The sequence below is a fragment of the Crocuta crocuta genome, unplaced genomic scaffold, assembly GCF_008692635.1.
Source record: "Crocuta crocuta isolate KB4526 unplaced genomic scaffold, BGI_CrCroc_1.0 scaffold44, whole genome shotgun sequence".
NCBI lineage: Eukaryota > Metazoa > Chordata > Mammalia > Carnivora > Hyaenidae > Crocuta > Crocuta crocuta.
In genome coordinates this window covers 5,610,724-5,632,065 of record NW_027530179.1, presented here as the reverse complement: position 1 = coordinate 5,632,065, position 21,342 = coordinate 5,610,724, and the positions used below count along the sequence as shown (strand labels likewise).

General features: G+C 54.8%; 1 protein-coding gene across 1 annotated transcript in view; it reads left to right on the top strand.

Annotated features, from left to right (window-relative positions):
* The window catches only part of PTK7 (protein tyrosine kinase 7 (inactive)), a 66,516-nt gene that overhangs the window by 30,004 nt on the left and 15,170 nt on the right, over positions 1-21,342 (top strand). The window contains exons 2-15 of the mRNA XM_077764924.1: positions 9,002-9,289; positions 9,762-9,864; positions 10,246-10,436; positions 11,015-11,165; positions 12,153-12,301; positions 12,560-12,826; positions 15,012-15,145; positions 15,284-15,419; positions 15,576-15,695; positions 17,242-17,391; positions 17,507-17,657; positions 17,756-17,883; positions 19,718-19,921; positions 20,661-20,816. Coding sequence (XP_077621050.1) covers positions 9,002-9,289; positions 9,762-9,864; positions 10,246-10,436; positions 11,015-11,165; positions 12,153-12,301; positions 12,560-12,826; positions 15,012-15,145; positions 15,284-15,419; positions 15,576-15,695; positions 17,242-17,391; positions 17,507-17,657; positions 17,756-17,883; positions 19,718-19,921; positions 20,661-20,816 — 2,328 coding nt within the window. The remainder of the gene's footprint in view (positions 1-9,001; positions 9,290-9,761; positions 9,865-10,245; positions 10,437-11,014; positions 11,166-12,152; positions 12,302-12,559; positions 12,827-15,011; positions 15,146-15,283; positions 15,420-15,575; positions 15,696-17,241; positions 17,392-17,506; positions 17,658-17,755; positions 17,884-19,717; positions 19,922-20,660; positions 20,817-21,342) is intronic.

Below are 21,342 nucleotides of genomic sequence, written 5' to 3'. Positions count from 1 at the left end.
TTTTCCGCTGCTTCTTCCCTCCCCAGACCTAACCGTATATTTATCTATTAGAACAATAGGAAGGAGGTAGGAGATGACCACAGGGAAGGATCTTCAAAACACAGGGCTTAATGGGAAAAAAAAAAAAAAAGTAAGGAGCAGAGCGAGAGATAATGCAAGACCACTTACGTAAGTTAAAAAAACCCACTTTCGAAACAGCAATCACATTTTCCCAGAGCACATGAAGAGAAAAGGATTTTCGTTAAACACGATAGAATGGTTGGGGGAGGGTGTGGATCAAAAGGAATACATGAAAGAAGAGAAGCAGCCAGCGTGGCATCGTGGAAAAAATAAACGCAGGCAGACAGACGTAGGGACAGGACAGATCTGGGGGTAGTTGTAGAGCCTGCCATTTACTGGGATAGGTGGGACTGCAGTTTCCTCCTCACTACAAGGCTGACCCGTGTGAAGGATCCCTATTTTTTTTTAAGTTCATTTATTTTGAGAGAGAGTGTGTGCAAGTGGGGAAGGGGCAGAGAGAGAGAGAGAGACGGAGAGAGAATCCCAGTGCAGACCCCAGTGCAGGTCTCCAACTCATGAACCTTGAGATCATGACCTGAGCCAAAGTCAGATGCTTAACCGACTGAGCCACCCAGGCACCCCATGGGTTCTTTTTCTTTTAATTTTTTTTAATGTTTATTCATTTTTGAGTGACAGAATGTGCAGGGGAGTGGCAGAGAGAGAGGGAGACACAGAATCCGTAGCAGGCTCCAGCCTCTGAGCCATCAGCACAGAGCCCGACGTGGGGCTCAAACCCACGGACCATGAGATTGTGACCTGAGCCGAAGTTGGAATACAACCAACTGAGCCACCCAGGGCCCCTTCCCCAAGGGTTCTTTAGATTAGAGGTGAGCCTGTGCATGGGGCCAGCAAGAAGCAGACAGGAGCTAAGGCAGTGACGTCTAATGGAGCTTTTTGTGGGGACAGAATGGTTTTATATCTGCATTATCAATCATATCAGTACAGCAGCCTCTAGCTACATGCAGTGCCTCAGCACTTGAAATATGGCTGTTGCTACAAAGGAAGTTAATTTTCAATTTGTTTCATTTTAATTAAGTGACATTTAAATAGCCCCGTGTGGCCAGTGGCTACCATATTGGACAGAGCAGGTCTAAGGGCTATTTCAACTTCTTCAGAGGTTGGATTTTCTTCATTGAATGGAGTTGAGACCACTCCCACCCAAAAGGCAGGGAATCGTGTCCTCCTTTCCACAGGGCACTGGGGGATGAACTGCTGTGGCCACTCTGATTAGGTCTAAGATTTGTGCATCCGGCCTCATCAGCCTCCCAGGGATGAGGCAGAGATGGATGGGTAAAAAGAGCTCAGAAAACAGGCTCACAGAATTTTCTAAGGCTGCTTTGAAAATTAGTAAACTAAGGCGAGACCTCACCAGTTGCACGGCTGTAGTCCCCGGGCTGTCACTCAGTTCACTCCCTCCACAGGACGCTCACCCGGCTCACCTGGGGCTGTTCTTGCTGTGGTCCCCCCAGAGCCCGCACCACCGCACCTGTGGAGCCTGCCGCCAGAGGCTGGGCGCTCTGTCCCCTCGGAAGTCCTGAGTGCACTGAGCACTCCTGAGGTCTTCCTGGGACCGAGCCCGGGCTCATTTCCCGGTGCCCTGGTCCAGCAGCTCTGTCCCCCTGCCTGCAGCGTATATTATTCCCGTAGGCCTCTGACTGGTGTCTTCAGGAGGCAGTGGCTGCTGTCATTCCTCTTTCCTTGGGGCTGCGAATGCATCTGTCCCCAGGCACAGGGGGTGGAGAGAACTCCTGGTTCGCCCTGGGAGTGCTCCCTCTCCCTCTCTCATCCTGGGTCTCCCTCCCAGACCCCCCTTCACCAGGCCTTTGGACTCCCCAGGGATCACCTTTGTCTCTAAGGACATTTTAATCTGGGGTCCATGGTTCCCTAGAACTCCTGGGGTTTTTTACTTCCCCGAAACACACACAGACTTTAGTGTGTCTGCACCTAATACGTGTTTCATTTGAATCTCACAGACTCTCCTAGGAATCTGAAAAAGAAGCGCTAAAATTGCTTTCAAGGCTGCCATTTTCCGGGAGAGGAAACTGAGACTTGGAGAAGAAAAAAAATTAAGTTGGCCACGGTTGGAGGAAGGTAGATGTAGGACAAGATTTCAGGTCAGAGAGACTCTTCAGTGACTTCATTCCCTCCCTACATGCTTGTGGGGTGTTTGCGGTGCCCAGGCACTCTGAGGGGGCACAGCCGGATCCTGTTGGGCACGAATGCCTGCCTTCTCCTCAAGCATACAGTCTAGCTCAGGGGTACAGCTCTTAGTCACAGCACAGATGGGAATGCCAGGGGTGTCACAGGCAGTGAGCGATCAGTGCGAGCGTGTGGCCAAGGCAGAGGCGGCATCTCCCGGGGAGGCAGGACGTTGAGCCTTAGGAATGGGAGCTGCTTGTCAGAAGTGGTGCTGGGCCCCTGTCCTCAAGCCCCAGCTGCCTCCCACCTGCACACCTGCCATTAACAGCAGCATCTCTCGTAATCCTCCTGGGCCCTGCCCTGCCCTTAACCTCTCTGGGCTCTGGGGCTTGGCACTTGGGGGGGAGGGGACTCTGAGGAGTGAGCCCTTTGCTTCTGTAGCTGCCTTTGAGGCTCTCTGCAGCGAATCCAGTGTGAGGTGTTAGGGGCTGTCCCACGCGACCTCTCGTATTTTTAACTTTACAGATAATAAATCTGCCTGGGAGGGAGTAGTGCTTGGCTCCGGTCACTCTGCTTGTTAGTGGTTGTGTGGAGACCAGAACCCAGGTCTCCTCACCTAACGTTCCTTCAGCCTGAGCACACCGCCTCGTGTGGCTGGGTGTTTACTTTGTTGCTGCTTCCTTGAAGACATCACAGCTATGTAAGGGTTATGCAGGGTGAGAGATGTGTCCCAGGTATGGCCCTCTCAGCCCCAGCAGAGAACAGGCTGGTTCCTGGGACCCAAAGGTGTGGCCGCTGGTGGGGACCATTTTAAGCCTCATTCGCTGGTGTGTTTGTTCCTCTGGCATAGATGTCACATAATGCTGGACACAGGGACCTGCTTCTACTATCAGAGGTTGATCTTCCCCCTCCAGGGCCTCCCGGGAGCTGGCAGGACAGGTCTGAGTTGTGGTTTTCATCGACGGTAGGCACGTTGGCCTGCTAGGCTGTTTCTGCCCTAATCCTTGGTGATTTTGTTCGGTTCCTCTAATCCGGATGCGGGAGCCTCTCCAGACATTTACAGTTAAATCCCAGGACAGGAGAACTCAGCTGGGTCCCCGGCTCTGCTCCCTCCTGCACTGCTCAGGACGAGGACTGTGATGGCTTGCAGAGGGCTGCAAGGCTCCTATCCGTGAACCTGGGGTCTTTTGTAGACCCTGGAAAGACAGAAGTGGGTAGAAACTTTGTGCTCTGCTTCTGGGTCTCAGAATTCACTATGCTCGATTTTCAGCGACCCTCTGAATCCTTACTTTGCAGGCTTACCATCAGAGAGTCTGGGTTGCTGGTGCTCCAGCCACATACAGTATCTTGGTTGTATGCTGGTGGTAGAGAAGGACATTCCAGAACCCCAGGTTCACAAATGCCGTTGTAGCATTTATGTTTCTGCCGACCTGGGTGAATGGGGTAGGGGGTGGGGTAACTGAGCTCGCAGTTCATCCAAGTGACTTACTCCTGTAGCAATTGACATTTGTTCTTCAAAAAAGAAATTACAAATGTGTATGAGCCGTGGACCTCTGGAGTGGTTCAAGAGCAGGGGCGAGTATGCCAGTTAAATCCCGGAAGGTCAAGGGTCTGCGGTACCGTGCACTGACCCCTTGGGGAAGAGGTGTGGTGCAGGGACCCTGGAATTCCTGGGGCCTCTTGCTTGGTGCCCTTAGAGTTTCTGGATGGAAGGGACTTGTGAGGAGGGCTGTCCTTGTGGGTGAGGGGTCTGGAGCTGGTCTGGTTGCTGGAACGTTTGTGGCTCTTGGGTTGAGCGTTTCCTCTCCTGATGCTGTTGCCCAGACAGGGCACAGAGTATTGGCAACCTCTGCCTCGGGGGCTTGTGTGCCCTAATAGGAGCCACCTCAGCCTGGACGCTGGGAGCTACCCGGGAGTCAGGATGTCCCCCAGCAGGGACCCAGGCTCTAAAGCCGTTGACTGGGTCTTTTTTTCTTTTTTATATATTTTTTAACATTGATTTTTTAGAGAGAGAAAGACTGCGAGTGAGGGAGGAGCAGAGAAAGAGACACACACACAGAATCTGAAACAGGCTCCAGGCTCTGAGCTGTCAGCACAGAGCCCAACGCGGGGCTCGAACCCACGAGCGGTGAGATCATGACCGGAGCCGAAGTTGGATGCTTAACCGACTGAGCCACCCAGGCGCCCTGGGACTGGGTCTTAGGTGTGGAGGAGTGGGCCACTTCAGTGTGGCTGGTTGGATTTGGGGGTGATCACTCACCTGGTCACACACTGCTGTGTGTGCCCGTGCCCAGGGGCCAACCAGGGTCATGGTATCATAGCCTGGTTCTGAGGCATCTGTCTGAAAGACAGAATTTTCTTTAGTTGGAGAGGACAGTGATAGAATCAGCCAGTCAGGTTTGGCAGGTTCCAAGGCCTGTATGGGTCCCAGGCTGTATTTCCCAGGTCGGGAGGACCGGCCCCTATGAGGCAGAGAGTTGAGTGGCCCAGATGGATGCTTAGACCAAAAAGTAGCTGAGATTACTTCAGGGCAGAAGAACTTCCTGCTGCTCTCTGCTCTCCAGAAAATCACGTTTACACATATGTGTGTGCACACATGCACACGTAGACACACATGGGTTTACTGGGCCTGGAGCCCAGAGAGCAGCAAGGGGGGCAGGCAGCAGACCAGATGCTTGCTGGGGGTGGGGAGTGGAGTTGGTCTGCTGCCCACACAGCCTTTCTCTGGGGGCTGAGGCCAAGGCGCAGGCAGTGCGAGTGTCTGCATAGAGATGGCTGTTGGGGAGCCAAGGAAATGGCTTGGAAAATGTCCTTATTGGGTATTTGCAGCTCCAGCTTTGTTGGGGTCGGCACCTGGTGTGGGGCAGATGGTTGTGCCCGCTTGTTGTGGTGGAGGGGGGCCTTTTGAGCCCTCTGTGCCCAGCGGGGCAGCCTCATGCCCTTCCTGGGGTGCGCGCTGCGTTACGGGCTTTGTATAATGTGAACCCACTTAGCCTCACGCAGCCTGAGTGGTAGGGGCGGGGTCCCCATTTCACAGCTCAGGGAAGCGGGAGGTATGGAGAGGCCAGGCTGAGGTGGCATGTGGGAGGGCAGGGCCCGGGCTGTTGGGCAGCGCTGGAGCCGCCAGCCTCAGGGACTACGCTGGCCATGTGTCGTGTGAGGGCCTGTGTGTAGGAGGCGTGAGGCGCGGTGTGGCTGGGGGGGGGGGGAATGAGGAGGCTGCTTCGGGAAGCCCAAGGCCGGTGTGAGAAGGCCTTCCTCGGAGCACAGCCCTGGGGGCGTCCTCAAGTCAGAGGTGGTACAGGGACAGGAATGTGCTGGCGACTGTGCCGCCTTGGGGGCGGCTACCACCCCAGTCCCCAGAAGCCTTCCGCTTCTCTGTCACTGCTGTCCTCCATTTCATGGTGTTGGTGCCAGCCGAAGCTTCTGAAGTCTGGCATTTCTGCCGGGGACGCTTCAGTCTGCCCCGGGGTCTCCTGCCCGTTCCCCAACAGCCCCCACCCCCACCCCCGGCAACACAACACACCAAGCTCTCCTGCAGACTGGGCACACCTCTGACCGTCTTCTCAGCAAATGTGGGTGCTGTGGTGCTGGGCCAGCCTCCCGATGGCGGCTCAGAGCAGGGGCTGGGGGCTTGGAGCAGGCCTGGTGGCTGTTCTCCCTGCCTTTTATAACATCTAAAGTCCGCCCCAGCCAAGCACTAACCAGGACCTGCTGTGAGCTGACGTCAGGACACAGGGCCCCAAGGGGCCAGCTTTGATGTTTCCCAGGCCCTGTCGTGGGGGCGCAGGAGGCTCTGAGTGGCAGTCTGGGAATGCGGCACCTCTCACCACAGCTACAGAGCAGCCCTAGCCCCGGGAGGGGTGCCGCAGGCTGAGCTGGGGTCCCTCTGAGTCATGCCATCTCTTCTTCCAGCTCAGGTTTCTGTGGCCAGTGGTCTGTGGTTCCTGCAAGCCTGTGGCCCCTTTCCGTCCATCCACCCCCACCTGATTAGTCCCCTCAGACTTATCTGTTGTGGAGGCACCTCCTCATCTAGGGGCTGGAAGTGGTCCTGGGCCTCTTGAGGGGGAGCTTTCTAATGTTCTTAAGTTGGGAGTCCTTGGGCAGGAAGGGTGAAAATGGAAATAGTAACAGTAGCTACCATTCACGGGAGCAGCTCTGTCTGAGGCTTTTCACACGAACTCCTTCATTCGTGACTCATGACAGCCTCATGAGAAAGGCCGCAGGAGCTGAGGCATAGACCATCTGCGTTCCTTGCCCAAGGTCAAACAGTAAGCATGAAGGGCAGGAGTTGAGCTGGACCTGTCTGACCCTTAACTAATACTCCTCTGCATGGGCGAGGCTCCTGGCTCCCCGAGTCTGGAGAAGCTGAGGATTCACCTACACTTGGATGGCAGGTGATCTTTCTTTGGCCTTTAACGAGCATCCTGGAGTTCTGGGCCGAGAGTCCCAGGAACTTGGGGAGTCGCATTTGCAGAGTCCGCTGGGGCATCAGCCAGAGCCTGCCTGTCTGTGTCATGAGAGGCGGTCCAGAAGTGTTCCAGATGCCTGCATGTTCACGGGCTCTTGCCCCACACTTCCCTTTACGGTGACCTCAGTCGGCCAGTTAGCTGAGTGCCTTTGTGTGTCTGGCATGATCTGCAAGAGGGGTATCTACCTCTCTACCTGGCCTGGCCTCGGGGACTGAGACTCATTATGGGATCAGCTATTTCCAGGGTTGGTTTTGAGTTCGTGGGCGGGGCTGGGAAGAATGTGGGGCTAGGAGCTGGCTTCCATGGGTCATGGTCGAATTAGCAGTTGGATTTTGAGCAAACCCCTTAATTTCTCTGGACCTCAGTTTACCTATCTTTGCTACAAAGAGGTTGTACCAAGATGCCCGGGGCGGCGGTGGGGGGGGGAGGGGCAGATCACATTCCTCTGTGGTGATTAGAAGTGAGTGGGGTGTTTGGGATGTCAGGGTGACCGAGGGTGCTTTGCAGTGCCCAGGGGGCAGATTGGTTCACTTGCACAGTAAGCGGGACAGCCTAGCATTGAGGGCAGTTATCACACCTAGAAAGCCAGCAGTGCCCCACTGAGCAGTAATGGGGTGCTCTGAGCGCCTTCCAGCTCCCTGACTGACCTGTGGGCTGGCACCTCTGGGAACACTGGGAGGTTGACCAGCACCAGGGGCAGCCCCTCATCTGGACCTCACTCTGAGAGACCCTGGACTTGTCTTAATGCTTAGGAGGACACTGGTTCTCATGCCCTAAAGAGCCAAACTCCACTTTCAGGACTTGGAATAGCACCCTTTGGGCCACGATTAGTCTCCATCAGTTTGGGAGGGGATGGCAGGAGCCCCTCAGCCTCTTCCTGCCCTTACCGGGCCCGGTTTGATCAGAGCCAGAGCCTGCTTCTTCACGTAGCCACCCCAGGTGGCCTATTTCTTCTTCCTGGAGGGGCTGTGCTTCCTCTTCCATGTCATCACCCACCTCTGGCAGGCGGGCTGGTGTTCCAGGCCCAGCAGCTCAGGGCCTCTGCGGGGCGCCCACGTGGGCCAGGAACAAAGCCCGGTGTGTTACTCCTGCTGTAGCCCGGCCACCTGCCCAGCCCTGCCCTCCGCCTCCTCAACCCATCTGCTGCTCAACCCAGGTTTCTCACTTTCCCTTTGTTCCCACTGGCTGTGGCTCTGCTTTGGGTTGCAGGGGCCCCCCTTCCCTGTGGGTGCCCCTTCGACCCCAGCCAGAGCTGAACCGTTGTGCAGGAGGGGGGCTCAGGTGAAAACCTGGAACCACTTGGTTTACCTCTCAACTTAGCACAGAAGAGCCAGCCCTGGCCACATAGATTCTCAGGGATAGAGGCTACGACGTGAGGGTGACCCTGGCATGCCTTTGGCAATAGCTCCAGATCTAGGGAAGATAGGCTTCTCCTGTGATGGGGTGCGTTTTCCGAAAGAAGTTCCTGGTGGGGGTGCGGGGACGCCTGGGTGGCTTCATTGGTTAAGTGGCCAACTCTTGATTTCGACTCCAGTCAGTATCTCACGGTTCGTAGGTTCGAGCCCCAAGTCAGGCTCAGCACGGACGGTGCAGAGACTGCTTGAGATTCTCTCTCTCACCCTCTCTCTTTGTCCCTCCCCCACTCACATGTGCGCTCACACTCTCAAAGTAAATAAGCTTAAAATATGTATATATGTGTGNTAATAAAATCCGAAGAAATCCCTGGGGACCGCTGGTCTGCAGAGCACTTGTGGGTGCGATTCAGAACCACTTCTGATGCGGGACCCTCGGTGGGACTGTGAGTGTCAGTAATCTTTCCAAGATGCTCTTTGGGTAATGACTTAACTCTGCTCAACATCCTAGATTCTGAAGATTAATGGCGGGGTGGGGGGAGGTTGCCTGCTAACGTTCCTGGCTCCTCAGCCCAACATCAGGACCCGCAGGTCTGAACCTTACTTTAGGGTGCCTGCCCGGTGTCACCATCCCCTACCCCAGCCCTTGGAACTCCCTCTCTTTTCTGTGCTCTAGAGGCACTGACTACCGACACTATTCATTGGACACGAGCCTTGCCTTGTTCTGTATGATTGCCCGGTGCCCCCTACTGACGGGTGTGTCGTGTCTTTGAACCCTGCAGAGCACACAGCATAGTTCAGGAGTTTTTCAATGGACACTTGGCACTTCTGGTCTCACGATCCTTCTCTCCTGCACTGACTGGACACCTCCTGTGTGCATAGCCCCTTTCCTCCTGTGCACAGCGCAATGGGTGCTCTGTGTCAGGACAGTGACTGGAGCTCCTCCTGACTGTACCTCTCTTGTGTCCTCATCTGCAGGTGCCCAGGCAGCCATCGTCTTCATCAAGGAGCCATCCTCCCAGGATGCACTGCAGGGGCGTCGGGCGCTGCTCCGCTGTGAGGTCGAGGCCCCAGGCCCAGTACACGTGTACTGGCTGCTGGATGGGGCCCCTGTCCAGGACACTGAGAGGCGTTTCGCCCAGGGCAGCAGCTTGAGCTTCGCAGCTGTGGACCGGCTGCAGGACTCTGGAGCCTTCCAGTGTGTGGCACGGGATAACGCCACTGGAGAGGAGGCCCGCAGTGCCAACGCCTCCTTCAACATCAAATGTGAGAGCCCAGGGGGCTGTGCTCACTCCCTGTAGACCTTCAGCTACTGAGCCCTGCGGGACCCCTCCTTTCCCTCGGCTTCTCCCATTTCCAGTTGAGTGGGGCAGGCAGAGAGCAGTTGTGGTCAGTTCTTTGTGTGGATAAGAAAAGTTTTATTTTTTCCAGAAGATTTTTTCCCCCTTCAAGTCTAGGACCTTATATGTGTTGGATGCTTTTGCAAATGGCAAGGGCAGTGAGGGGCAGCATGGCCAGGCGTCAGCGTGGTTCTGTCACAGACTGGAGGGCACCCTGTTTCTGGCCCCCCCCCACCCCGCCCCCTGTCTCTGACTGCAGTTGCAGCCCTGCAGGGCTTCCTTGCACCATCTCTTGGCTCTGGATCCTGCAGGTTGTGTCCCTTTCTGCTTGTCTGCCTTCCCCCCCCTTGCTCTGCTCTGCCCTGCCCCTTACTCTGCAACTGTGGCCTCTGCTACAGGGATTGAGACTGGCCCTGTGGTCCTGAAACATCCAGCCTCAGAAGCTGAGATCCAGCCACAGACCCAGGTCACGCTGCGGTGTCACATTGATGGGCATCCTCGGTAAGGAGCTGACTTTGAGGGTGGGGATGGAGAGGGCTATTCTAGACAAGTAGGGATATCTCCCCAAATCCCAGACTATATTCATTCTGTAACTGCCCCTGCCCATATGCTACCCCACACTACCCCTAGTGACCTGAGGAGGGGCAGCATTGTCCTGCAGAATGATTCTGGATTCTGGGAGCTGAGTTTGTAGAATCTCAACCTGACTATGCCCCTGAATTGCTGTGTGCCCTTGGGCAAGTCCCTTCTCCTCCCAGGCCTCAGTTTCCCCATTTGCAAACTGAGGGGTCTAGCCTTGAGCTCTGCACCTTGTCCACTGGCCACCTGAGTACCCCCTGCACCCTCCCTTCCCCCCTGCTGCTGATGCCCTTGGCCCTGCAGGCCTACCTACCAGTGGTTCCGAGACGGGAGTCCCCTCTCTGATGGTCAGAGCAATCACACGGTCAGCAGCAAGGAGCGGAACCTGACCCTCCGGCTGGCCAGCCCTGAGCATAGTGGCCTCTATTCCTGCTGTGCCCAAAATGCCTTTGGCCAGACCTGCAGCAGCCAGAACTTCACCTTGAGCATTGCTGGTGAGCCTGGGTTGGGGATGGAGGGTGCGGCAGGGATGTGAGGGGCCTCCCCACTCTGCCTGCTCATGCACCTGTGCTTNGGGGGGGCTGTGGAGAAGTCAGGCTACGTTTCAGCTTCTGCGGTTGGCTGAATGGTGGCAAAGCTGACCGAGAAAGGGAAAGCTGAGATGAGCAGGTCCTGGGGGAAATCATTCATCCACTTTTGTGCACACAAAACCCTAGAGGCCTGTTGGATATCCAGTCGGGATGCCAGTAGGAAGTTGGATTTGTAAATCTGAAGCTCGTATGATGGGGGAGGTGGTCAGGAGTCAAGATACAGGTTTGGGAATCATTTGCTCGCATGGCATTGAAGGCCACAGATTGGCTGAGATCATTCAGGGAACGAGTATGGCTGAAACAGACGGCGGGGAGGGGGTGCCTGAGTGGCTCAGTCTGTTAAGCGTCCCACTTCAGCTCAGGTCATGATCGCAGTTTGTTGGTTTCNCTGGTGAGCCTGGGTTGGGGATGGAGGGTGCGGCAGGGATGTGAGGGGCCTCCCCACTCTGCCTGCTCATGCACCTGTGCTTCTCCCGCCCCAGATGAGAGCTTTGCCAGGGTAGTGCTGGCGCCTCAGGACGTGGTGGTGGCAAGGAACGAAGAAGCCATGTTCCACTGTCAGTTCTCAGCCCAGCCACCCCCGAGCCTGCAGTGGGTCTTTGAAGATGAGACTCCCATCACTAACCGCAGCCGGTAAGGCAGTTGGGAAGGGGCCTTCAAGTAAGGTGATACAGGTTGTCACCGTTGCATTCTCTAAAAGAATGGCATTAGTATTGCAGGCATCATAGATCTATGTGTATTACTTTGAGTTTCCAGCAGATGGCAGTAGAATGTCTTGCTATTACAAAATGAGTCCAACAAAGGGAAGAGTCTCTGGGAAGGACATCTTTCACTTTGCACCACGGCACTGTATGACCTAGTGGTGGCTCAGTTCTCTTCCCTCTCCCCTCCTACCTAAATGGGTCTTATGGGATGGGGAGTAGAGAGTCAGGGTTGGAGGGACACAAGGGGACCTGGGTGACCATAGTCTGGATGGGAAGGTCCTGAATGGTAAGGATACCATACACACACACACACACGCACGCACACACACACACACACACACACACACTTTTGGGAGGAAACAAATATTTCCAGAACATGCTAGGAGATCCCAGCCCATTTATCTGGACTTTTGTCCTTACCCAGGTCCTGTGAGAGCAGAGAGTATCTTTGCAGTGCCAAATGTGGCTGTGGTCCTAGGCAAGGGGCTTGGATCCCACCTAGCCTTGGCCCTGAGAAATCAGCAGCAGTTGATCTGGTGTGGCCCCCGGCGGTTCTGACTGCTGGGACTGGGTGCCCTGGTGACAGGCCTGTCTTACCCCTGCGGGGAGGGGCCTCTGTCTCTCCAGGTGCGGGCTGCAGACAACTCACTGTCTCACTGACACTGCTGCTCACCTTGCCGCCCCAAAAGCTGTCTCCTGTAGGTGGAGCACACCCCCACACACACGTGAACAAGTGCACACACGCACAGGCACGCACACGCACCAATGTGGCATGTTGCCTTCCTTCTCTCTGTCATCTTCTTGCCTGATTCCTTCCTACATCTCTGACCGTTGCCGCATGGGGTTCCATCTCATTCCCTTCCAGAAGGAGGCCTGTGGGCCACTTCTTCCAAATAGCATTCTCTCCTCCTTGCAGTCCCCCACACCTCCGCAGAGCCACGGTGTTTGCCAATGGGTCCCTGCTGCTGACCCAGGTCCGGCCGCGCAACGCAGGGGTCTACCGCTGCATAGGCCAGGGGCAGAGGGGCCCTCCCGTCGTCCTTGAGGCCACGCTTCACCTGGCAGGTAGGTCCCCAGGTCTAGGGTGCTGAAAGTGGGGGCTGCCTTCAACCTTGTTGGCACACAGAGATGTAGGCTCCTGATTCCACCCAGAAAGCAGCCTGGAGGGCAGAGAGAGGAAGAGGATGCTGGCAGCAAGAAGAGGAGACGCAATGTTGGAGGGGAGGGTTTGAGCTGGAAAGGGACAGAGCTTGCCTGGGGACAGCTTGAGGTGCCCTGAGACCCACTCATCGGGTTGTTTGCCTCCTGCTCCTGTCCCTGCAGAGATTGAAGACATGCCACCGTTTGAGCCACGGGTGTTCACAGCCGGCAGTGAGGAGCGTGTGGCCTGCTTGCCCCCCCAGGGGCTGCCAGAGCCCAGCGTGTGGTGGGAGCGTGCGGGGGTCCGGCTGCCCACCCGGGGCCGGGTCTTCCAGGCGGGCCACGAGCTGGTGTTTGCCAGTACTGCGGAGAGCGATGCTGGGGTCTACACCTGCCACGCCGCCAACCTGGCTGGGCAGCGGCGACAGGATGTCAACATCACCGTGGCCAGTGAGCACCTTTGCCCTGAGGGGTGAGGCGAGGTGGAGGGGGGCCCAGGTCCCAGGGGGCCTTGGTCTCTGGGTGTGATGTGAAGAGGCTTCCCGGGTGCTCGCTGGAGGCCCTCTCAGCTCTGGGCCCTGCTTGCTTGGGACTCGGTCTGCTGCTGGGAGGTCATGTTGGAGTAGACTGTGGAGAGGCAGGCACCGAAGTTGGGGTGCCGGCCCACACAGAGAAATGGCCCTTGGACTGGAAAGGAGAAGCAGAGGGCTGGGAGTCTAGAGACCCAGGTCCCACTCTTTCCCTGGTGCACAGAGCAGCAATGAGTAGCAGGCCACCTGCTTTGCCAGGGCTCAGGGTCCTCACCCTTAAAATGGGGCTAATAACCCACTACTTAAACTACAAGGTGGTCAGAAAGATCAAGTGTGCTTACAATCAGCTGATAGGTTGGCCGGTGGCTGGCTGGTCCCTGGTGGCCTCATTTGCATGTCTCGAAGTTGGCAGAGGATTTATCTACCAGAGTGCCTCAGTTGTCTCCCCCTGGTGGCTCCAGCAGGCCAGCTCCAACCTCTTCACATGGTGGCTGGGGTTCGAGAGTACAGTAGTGGAAGCTGCAAGGCTTCTCAAGGCGTCAGCTTAGCAGTTGCTCATCGTTTCTTCCCGTGTTCTCTATAGGGCCAAGCAAGTCGCCAGCCACTTAGACTCTAAGCAGTAGAGAAATAGACTGCCTCTCTCCTTTTCTTAAGTTTATTTATTTGTTTTGAGAGAGACAGTGCAAGCAGAGGAGGGGCAGAGAGCGAGGGAGAGAGAGAATCCCAGGCAAGCTCCACTCTGTCAGCACAGAACCCACGCACGGCTTAAACCCACAAAATCATGAGCTCATGACCTGAGCTGAAATCGAGAGTTGGAGGCGCCCCCTACACTGTCTCTTGATGGGGAAAATGGCAACAACACATTACAAAGGAAGAAGGGGCAGGAGGACCATTTACAACCATCTTTGCCACACCGAGTCAGACAGGAAGTCCTTGTAGGGTTTTGAGTCAGAGCATGACGTTCTCAAATGATCACTCTAGCTGTTCTGAGAACACCAGAATGTTAGGGGCAGGAGTCAAAACAGGGAGCCCCGTTAGTAGATGACTGTAATCGTCCAGGGCAGTGTTGGAGGGCCTGGAACAGAAGTGGTGGCGGTGGAGGTGAGAGCAATGGTCAAATTCAGGAGTTTTTGGAGCCAGAGTCAATAGGGTTTGTGTAGAATGGTTGTGGTAGGGGGGGCTGTGGAGAAGTCAGGCTACGTTTCAGCTTCTGCGGTTGGCTGAATGGTGGCAAAGTTGACCGAGAAAGGGAAAGCTGAGATGAGCAGGTCCTGGGGGAAATCATTCATCCACTTTTGTGCACACAAAACCCTAGAGGCCTGTTGGATATCCAGTCGGGATGCCAGTAGGAAGTTGGATTTGTAAATCTGAAGCTCGTATGATGGGGGAGGTGGTCAGGAGTCAAGATACAGGTTTGGGAATCATTTGCTCGCATGGCATTGAAGGCCACAGATTGGCTGAGATCATTCAGGGAACGAGTATGGCTGAAACAGACGGCGGGGAGGGGGTGCCTGAGTGGCTCAGTCTGTTAAGCGTCCCACTTCAGCTCAGGTCATGATCGCAGTTTGTTGGTTTCAGCCCCGCATCGGGCTCTGCACTGACAGCTTGGAGCCTGGAGCCTACTTCGGATTCTGTCTCCCTCTCTCTCTGCCCCTCCCCTGCTCGTGCTCTATCTTTCTTTCTCTCTCAAAAACAAATAAACATTAAAAAGATTTTAGAACAGACCAGGGATCTGAGGACCAAGGCTTGGAGTATTCCTGTGTAATAATAAGAGCAAGAGTGTTAGAGTCCTATAAACCAGGGATTTGAATCCTGTCTCTATCAGCTATTAGCACATCACTGTTACTTCTTTAAATCTCTGTCTCCTCAGCTGTAAAATGGGTATAGGAAAACATACTTCGGAGTTTATTGTGACTGTTACCTAAGATCATGTTCAAAAGGTGCTGCCCATAGGCCCTCACTAAGGGGTAGTGGCTGCAATTTTCACCAGAGCCGGTAGGCTTCTGAGCTCAGGGTTGAGTGGGGTATTGGGGTTTTTGAAGGATTGGATCCTTTGGTTGTGCAGACATGTTCATTGGTCCCCTGTTTCCTCCCTGTGCCTCTAGCCGTGCCCACGTGGCTGAAGAAACCCCAAGACAGCCAGCTGGAGGAGGGCAAGCCAGGGTATTTGCATTGCCTGACCCAGGCCACGCCGAAACCCACAGTCGTCTGGTACAGAAACCAGATGCTCATCTCGGAGGTGAGAATGCTGCTTGCTGCTGGCGGCGGCGGGCACGGTGCTCACCCGGCTGGCACTCCTGTCCCTGGAGCTGCCCGTGGGAGATGCTGGTGGGCCCGCAGGCCGTGTCCCCTCACGGTCACGTCACGTGTGCCTCAGGACTCACGGTTCGAAGTGTCCAAGAACGGGACGTTGCGTATCAACAGTGTGGAGGTGTACGATGGCACGTGGTACCGCTGCGTGAGCAGCACCCCAGCTGGCAGCATCGAGGCCCAAGCTCGTGTCCAAGTGTTGGGTGAGCGCACATGCGTGGGAAGAGCTCCCAGCCCAGCAGGCAGGAGAGCAAAGGGGAAGAGCAGCAGGGGCCTGGATCTTCAGGCCGGCCCCTGGCCCCTCTAGCTGCCTCAATTCCGCCTCTTTCCACTCACCCACCCTCCCTCTGCTGAAACAGAAAAGCTCAAGTTCACGCCGCCACCCCGGCCGCAGCAGTGCATGGAGTTTGACAAGGAGGCCACGGTGCCCTGCTCAGCCACAGGCCGAGAGAAGCCCACTATTAAGTGGATACGGGCAGGTGGGTATCATGTGAGCACGAGGTGGGGGCAGGGTAGGATAGCCCACTGGTCAGATGTGTACACTGGTCTGAGGACCAGCCAAGAACCCAGCACTGTGCCAGGAACTGTGGGAAAGACCTGAAAAGTCAGGCCAGTTTATAGCCCAGTTCGGAAGAAAGGAGCCAGACACAACGGAGGTCGGGTTACAGCCTTAGACAACACGTAAGACGATTGAGGCAGCAAGGGATTGGCTTGGTCCAGACAGCGCCGTAAAGTCCTCCCTCTCCCTTCCAAAAGAATCATCCTTTGGGACATCAAAGTAACAAGGGCTCTTTTAGAAAATTTCAGGGTGGGAGGTGCCTGGATGGTTCAGTCAGCTAAGCATCCGACTCTTGATTTTAGCTCAGGTCATGATCTTAGGATTGTGGGATCAAAGCCCCACATTGGGCTCCATGCCTAACATGGAGCCCATTTAAGATTCTCTCTCTCTCTCCTCTGCTCCCTCTGCCCCTCCCCCACTCGTACGCTCTCTCTGTCTCTCCCTAAAAAAGAAAAAGAAACTTTGGGAGGAAAAATGCATGATCCCACCATCCATCATCTTTGGGTGTGTTCCCCATTCTTTTTCTGTGTATTATGTTTCTGTTTGAGCGTAGCAATTTTATTGAACATATAATTTTCACTTATTAAATTTACATGAATAAGTTCTGCTCACTATAAAAAAATGCAGATTCAGTTAATTATGTAATTTCATATCCTTTTTTACTTAAAGTTATCAAGCATTTTCATGTACTTAATATACATAAACATTGGTTTGGATGATTGTAATAATATTCTGATGATTGGAATCAGTGTAATTTACTTAAATATTCCCTAAACGTTGGGGATTTGGGTTGTTAACCATCTTCCCTCTTCCCCTCTCTCCCTTTCTGTCTGCCTTTCACCCTCTCTCTTTTTATTGCTGCAATAAACATCTTCAAGCCAAAGTTTTTCCTGGATTTGGGCTTATTTCCTTTGGGAGAGATTCCCAGAAATGGAATAATTATGTATAAAGGGTATGCACATTTTTGCAGCCCTTACTGTGGACTGCTAGATTGTCAAAGGGTTGGACCAGTTTTTAGATCTCTGTGGGTAGAATGAGCAAGAAAGTAGGACTGTAGCTTTCGAGGAGGAAGTGGGCTCTCTCTGCTCAGGTGGTCTGATGGAAACTTTCTGTGGGAGGTGGGCTCTAAGTGGATCTGAATCCCGGGATGGTGGCAAAGTGCAGGAGAGGGTTCTAGGAGTGAGTAGTGACAGGCAGCAAGACGGAGAACAAGGCAAAGTTGGGGCCCACTCAGAAGTCCAATTTTGTGAAAGTGAGATGTTGTATGGGGCAGTGAAAGGAGGTACAATGGAAAAACTGGGAAAGGAGTGAGTAACGGGGCTTTCCAGTGCCTGGTTCAGGAGTGTACACTTGGTGGGTCATCAGAGCAATAGCATGATGTTGAGTAGAGGTGAGCTCCTGAGTGCGTGGCCAGCCACCCACGTGATGCTGGCCAAGCCTGTGATTTCCCTTTGTTGCCCCTGCAGATGGGAGCAGCCTCCCAGAGTGGGTGACAGACAATGCGGGGACCTTGCACTTCTCCCGGGTGACCCGCGATGATGCCGGCAACTACACTTGCATCGCCTCCAATGGGCTGCAGGGCCAGATCCGTGCCCACGTCCAGCTGACCGTGGCAGGTGTGGCCGTGGCAGGGCCCTGGGGCGGGGACTGGCAGGGCCCGTGGGGCAGCCCGCACCCCGCCAGCCCCATCGCTCACTGCTCCCTGCCCCTCTTTGGGCTCTTCCCATCCAGTGTTCATCACCTTCAAGGTGGAACCGGAGCGCACGACCGTGTACCAGGGCCACACAGCCCTGCTACGGTGCGAGGCCCAAGGAGACCCCAAGCCGCTCATTCAGTGGAAGGGCAAAGACCGCATCCTGGATCCCACCAAGCTGGGACCCAGGTAGGCCCATCTCCCTCCCCTTCCTACTGCACCTCGCCTGCAGCCGGTCTGCCCCGGAGCTGGCGAGGTGGGTAGTGCTGTGGCTTCTCTCCCGACAGGATGCACATCTTCCAGAATGGCTCCCTGGTGATCCACGACGTGGCTCCCGAGGACTCAGGCCGCTATACCTGCATCGCGGGCAATAGCTGCAACATCAAGCACACGGAGGCTCCCCTCTATGTCGTGGGTACGTGCTGGGGAGGGATGTCCCGCACAAGAAGTGGTGGGGCCCGACTTCCTTCTCGTCTTTGTTTTCATGGTCACCCCCTGGATAGGGAAGACACCTAAACCATTTTTGTGTTGGGAGCTGGGATTCAGCTGTGTCCCCTCCACCATGCCATGGGTAGCGTCAGCTTCCTTGCTTAGAGCTGGGCTGTTGTTGATTTAACATTCCACAGCTCTAGTGTGTGTGTATGCGCATGCACACATGTGCACACACGCATGTACACATGCACAGATGTTGGGGAGGGGCATGGGGGTGGTACTATTGTCCGAAAATGCTTCTTCCCAGGTCTCCTGTAGCAGCCGCACATATATCTGGGTGGGCAGGGAGGGGAGCAGGCCAGGGTACAGCAGGAAAGGGTTCCTTTGCCCTGGAGGCCCAGAGAGGAGGATGCTTCAGGTAAAAGGTTCTGGGTAGAGTCAGGAACTCGGGGTTGAGGTCTGGCCTCTCTTGCTAACCAGCTCTATGCCCTTGGAGGTGTTATTTCCTCTCTAGGGGCTTGTTTCCGCATCTGTAAGATGGGAGTGGCTTCAACAAGAAGTTCTTAAACTTTTGTGGTTTAGCAGCAGAAATGTTTTTCTAGACAGAATATTCTGTGGAACTTTAAGTGGATGATAGTGAAGTGATAAGGCCCCTTGGTTGAAACACTGGGTGTATGGGGCGCCTGGGTGGCTCAGTCGGTTAAGCGTCTGACTTGGGCTCCGGTCATGATCTCACGGTTTGTGGGTTTGAGCCCCACGTTGGGCTCTGTGCTGACAGCTCAGAGCCTGGAGCCTGCTTCAGATTCTGTGTCTCCCTCTCTCTCTGACCCTCCCCTGCTCACACTCTCTTTCTTTCTCAGAAATAAATAAAACATTAAAAAAAAAGAAAAGAAAAAGAAACAATGGGTGTGGGGCAGGAGTCAGGGGATCTGGCATCATCTCCCCTACAGGCCTCTTTCCCTCAGTTTCCCTAACGATTCCTGGCTTTTCTTTCACTGGAATAGAAGATCTTTCCACAAACACGTTTCTTGAAGAATTCCCAGTGTCTNGTGGGGCAGGAGTCAGGGGATCTGGCATCATCTCCCCTACAGGCCTCTTTCCCTCAGTTTCCCTAACGATTCCTGGCTTTTCTTTCACTGGAATAGAAGATCCTTTCCACAAACACGTTTCTTGAAGAATTCCCAGTGTCCGGGATCTCAAACTAGAAATCCCCAAGTGCTGCTTTTCGGGACCTGGTTCAAGATGTCAAATCACTTAGGAAGCTTGTTAGCAATAGTGCAGGTTTGTGTTGGCATCTTGACGGGTGTGTGTTTTTTTTAAATGTTTATTAATTTTTATTTATTTTTGAGAGAGAGAGGCAGAGTACAAGCAGGGGAGGGGCAGAGAGAGAGGGAGACAGAATCCGAAGCAGGCTCTAGGCTCCGAGCTGTCAGCACAGAGCCCTACGCGGGACTCGAACTCATAAACTGAGAGATCATGACCTGAGCTGAAGTTGGATGCTCAGCTGACTGATCCACCCAGGCGCCCCATGAGGGGTTTTTTTTTTTTTTTAATGCATGTCCCTTAATGGTGCTCAGATGCACACCAGCTTGAGAATCACTGGCCTTGTGTCCTTCAGAGCACTTTATGACCTTGGTAGAGCCCAAGGATCCAGTCCTGGTTAAAACCAATAACAGTGGTGACCCTTCCTGGTTTCCTGATTTGGCCAGGCCACCGAGGTTGTCTTCGCATAGGGTGGGGAAGGGAAGGGCTAGTCGAGAGGTAGGGCTGGCTCTGCTTCACAGGTCCCCGCCCAGACCCTTCTGTGTGTCTCACAGACAAGCCCGTGCTGGAGGAGTCAGAGGGCCTGGGCAGCCCTCCCCCCTACAAGATGATCCAGACCATCGGGCTGTCCGTGGGCGCTGCTGTGGCCTACATCATTGCTGTGCTGGGCCTCATGTTCTACTGCAAGAAGCGTTGCAAGGCCAAGCGCCTTCAGAAGCAGCCCGAGGGCGAGGAGCCGGAAATGGAGTGCCTCAACGGTGAGGGGCGGTGGTGTGGAGGTGGTGCCAGTGTGCCAGCGCTGAGCGCCCTCCCGTGGCCACAGAGAGAACTGCGGTGCTGGGCAGCCTGGGCCCTGGCGGAGCTGCCCCACCCCTAGCTGGAAGCCTGGAGTTGGCCCCTTCCCAGGACCATGGTGTCTGAGCAGCCCAGCTCAGGGCTTCCTCATTGGAGCCTTCGGGCCAGCTTCTGTGTTTCCCTCCCTTTCCCTGCACTACTAAGCTGCAGATACAGCGAGCATATGCATTTACGTTTCTGTTGCACTGCCTGTCTCCCAATCTGTCTGTTTCCCTTATCCTGGGTTTCCCCCATCAGTTTAGGTGTTCAGGAACAGGGCCTGGGGCTCCCTGACTCTGGTTTCCCCTTTGTGCCTGTTCAGGGCTTCGCACAGAGGAGGCCCCATGAAAGCAAAAACCCTTCTGTCAATGTAGGGTCCAGGGACCAGTGGTTCAGATGAGACTTGTGCCCTTTGTTCCGTTTCCGAGGTTGTGATCAGCTGCATCAGTGCGTGGTTATGCTTTAAGGGATGGCTGTTGGTCCTTTCCCCATCAGTTTGTCCGTTGGACTGGCCTTTCTGTGTGGGACGCCATGATTGGACCCACTTGATGGAAGTGGAGGTTTGGGGGAGAGAAGTGAGGCCCCCATGGTGGCCAGATGTTTGGTTTCATCTTGTTACCCTCCCCCCCACCGCTACCCCCCCTCCATGCCCCTTCTCCCCAGGTGGGCCTTTGCAGAATGGGCAGCCCTCAGCAGAGATCCAAGAGGAAGTGGCCTTGACCAGCTTGGGCTCTGGCCCTGCGGCCACCAACAAACGCCACAGCACCAGTGATAAGATGCACTTTCCGAGGACAAGCCTGCAGCCCATCACCACACTGGGTGCGTCGCCTTGGCCACAACTGTCCCTGCTTCTGTCTTGAGACTAGGTTAGGGTTGGTGGCTTTGAAGTCCCTAAAACCTAGGACATTGGAGTTGGGAGCAAGAGGCAGAGGGCAGATAAGCCCAATGCGTCCCCAGTGCCTGAACATGCCTCACCTCCTCAGCTGTGGTCATTCCTGTGCGTTAGTGACCTNAAAAAAAAAAAAAAAAAAAAAAAATCTTCACAAAAGCTAGTTTGTTCTAGGGGGAAAAAGGAGAGAAATTATAGATCTGTGGTAGTTAAATTTTTTCTGAGTGTGCATTAAAACATGTACCCATTGACCTGTTTGTCAAGAGCCACCTCAGATTCTCAGACACACCATCCTTTGGAAAAATGCCAGCTATGAATTCCACCCCTTCATTTCACTCCTGGAGCCGGTGAAGCCCAGGGCGAGGTGGGAGGGGGTTGCTCAGGGTCATGGGCAGAAGCAGGGCCAGCACCCCGGCCAGCCGGGTGGGGGCAGCGAAGGCTTCTCTCTGCGAGAGA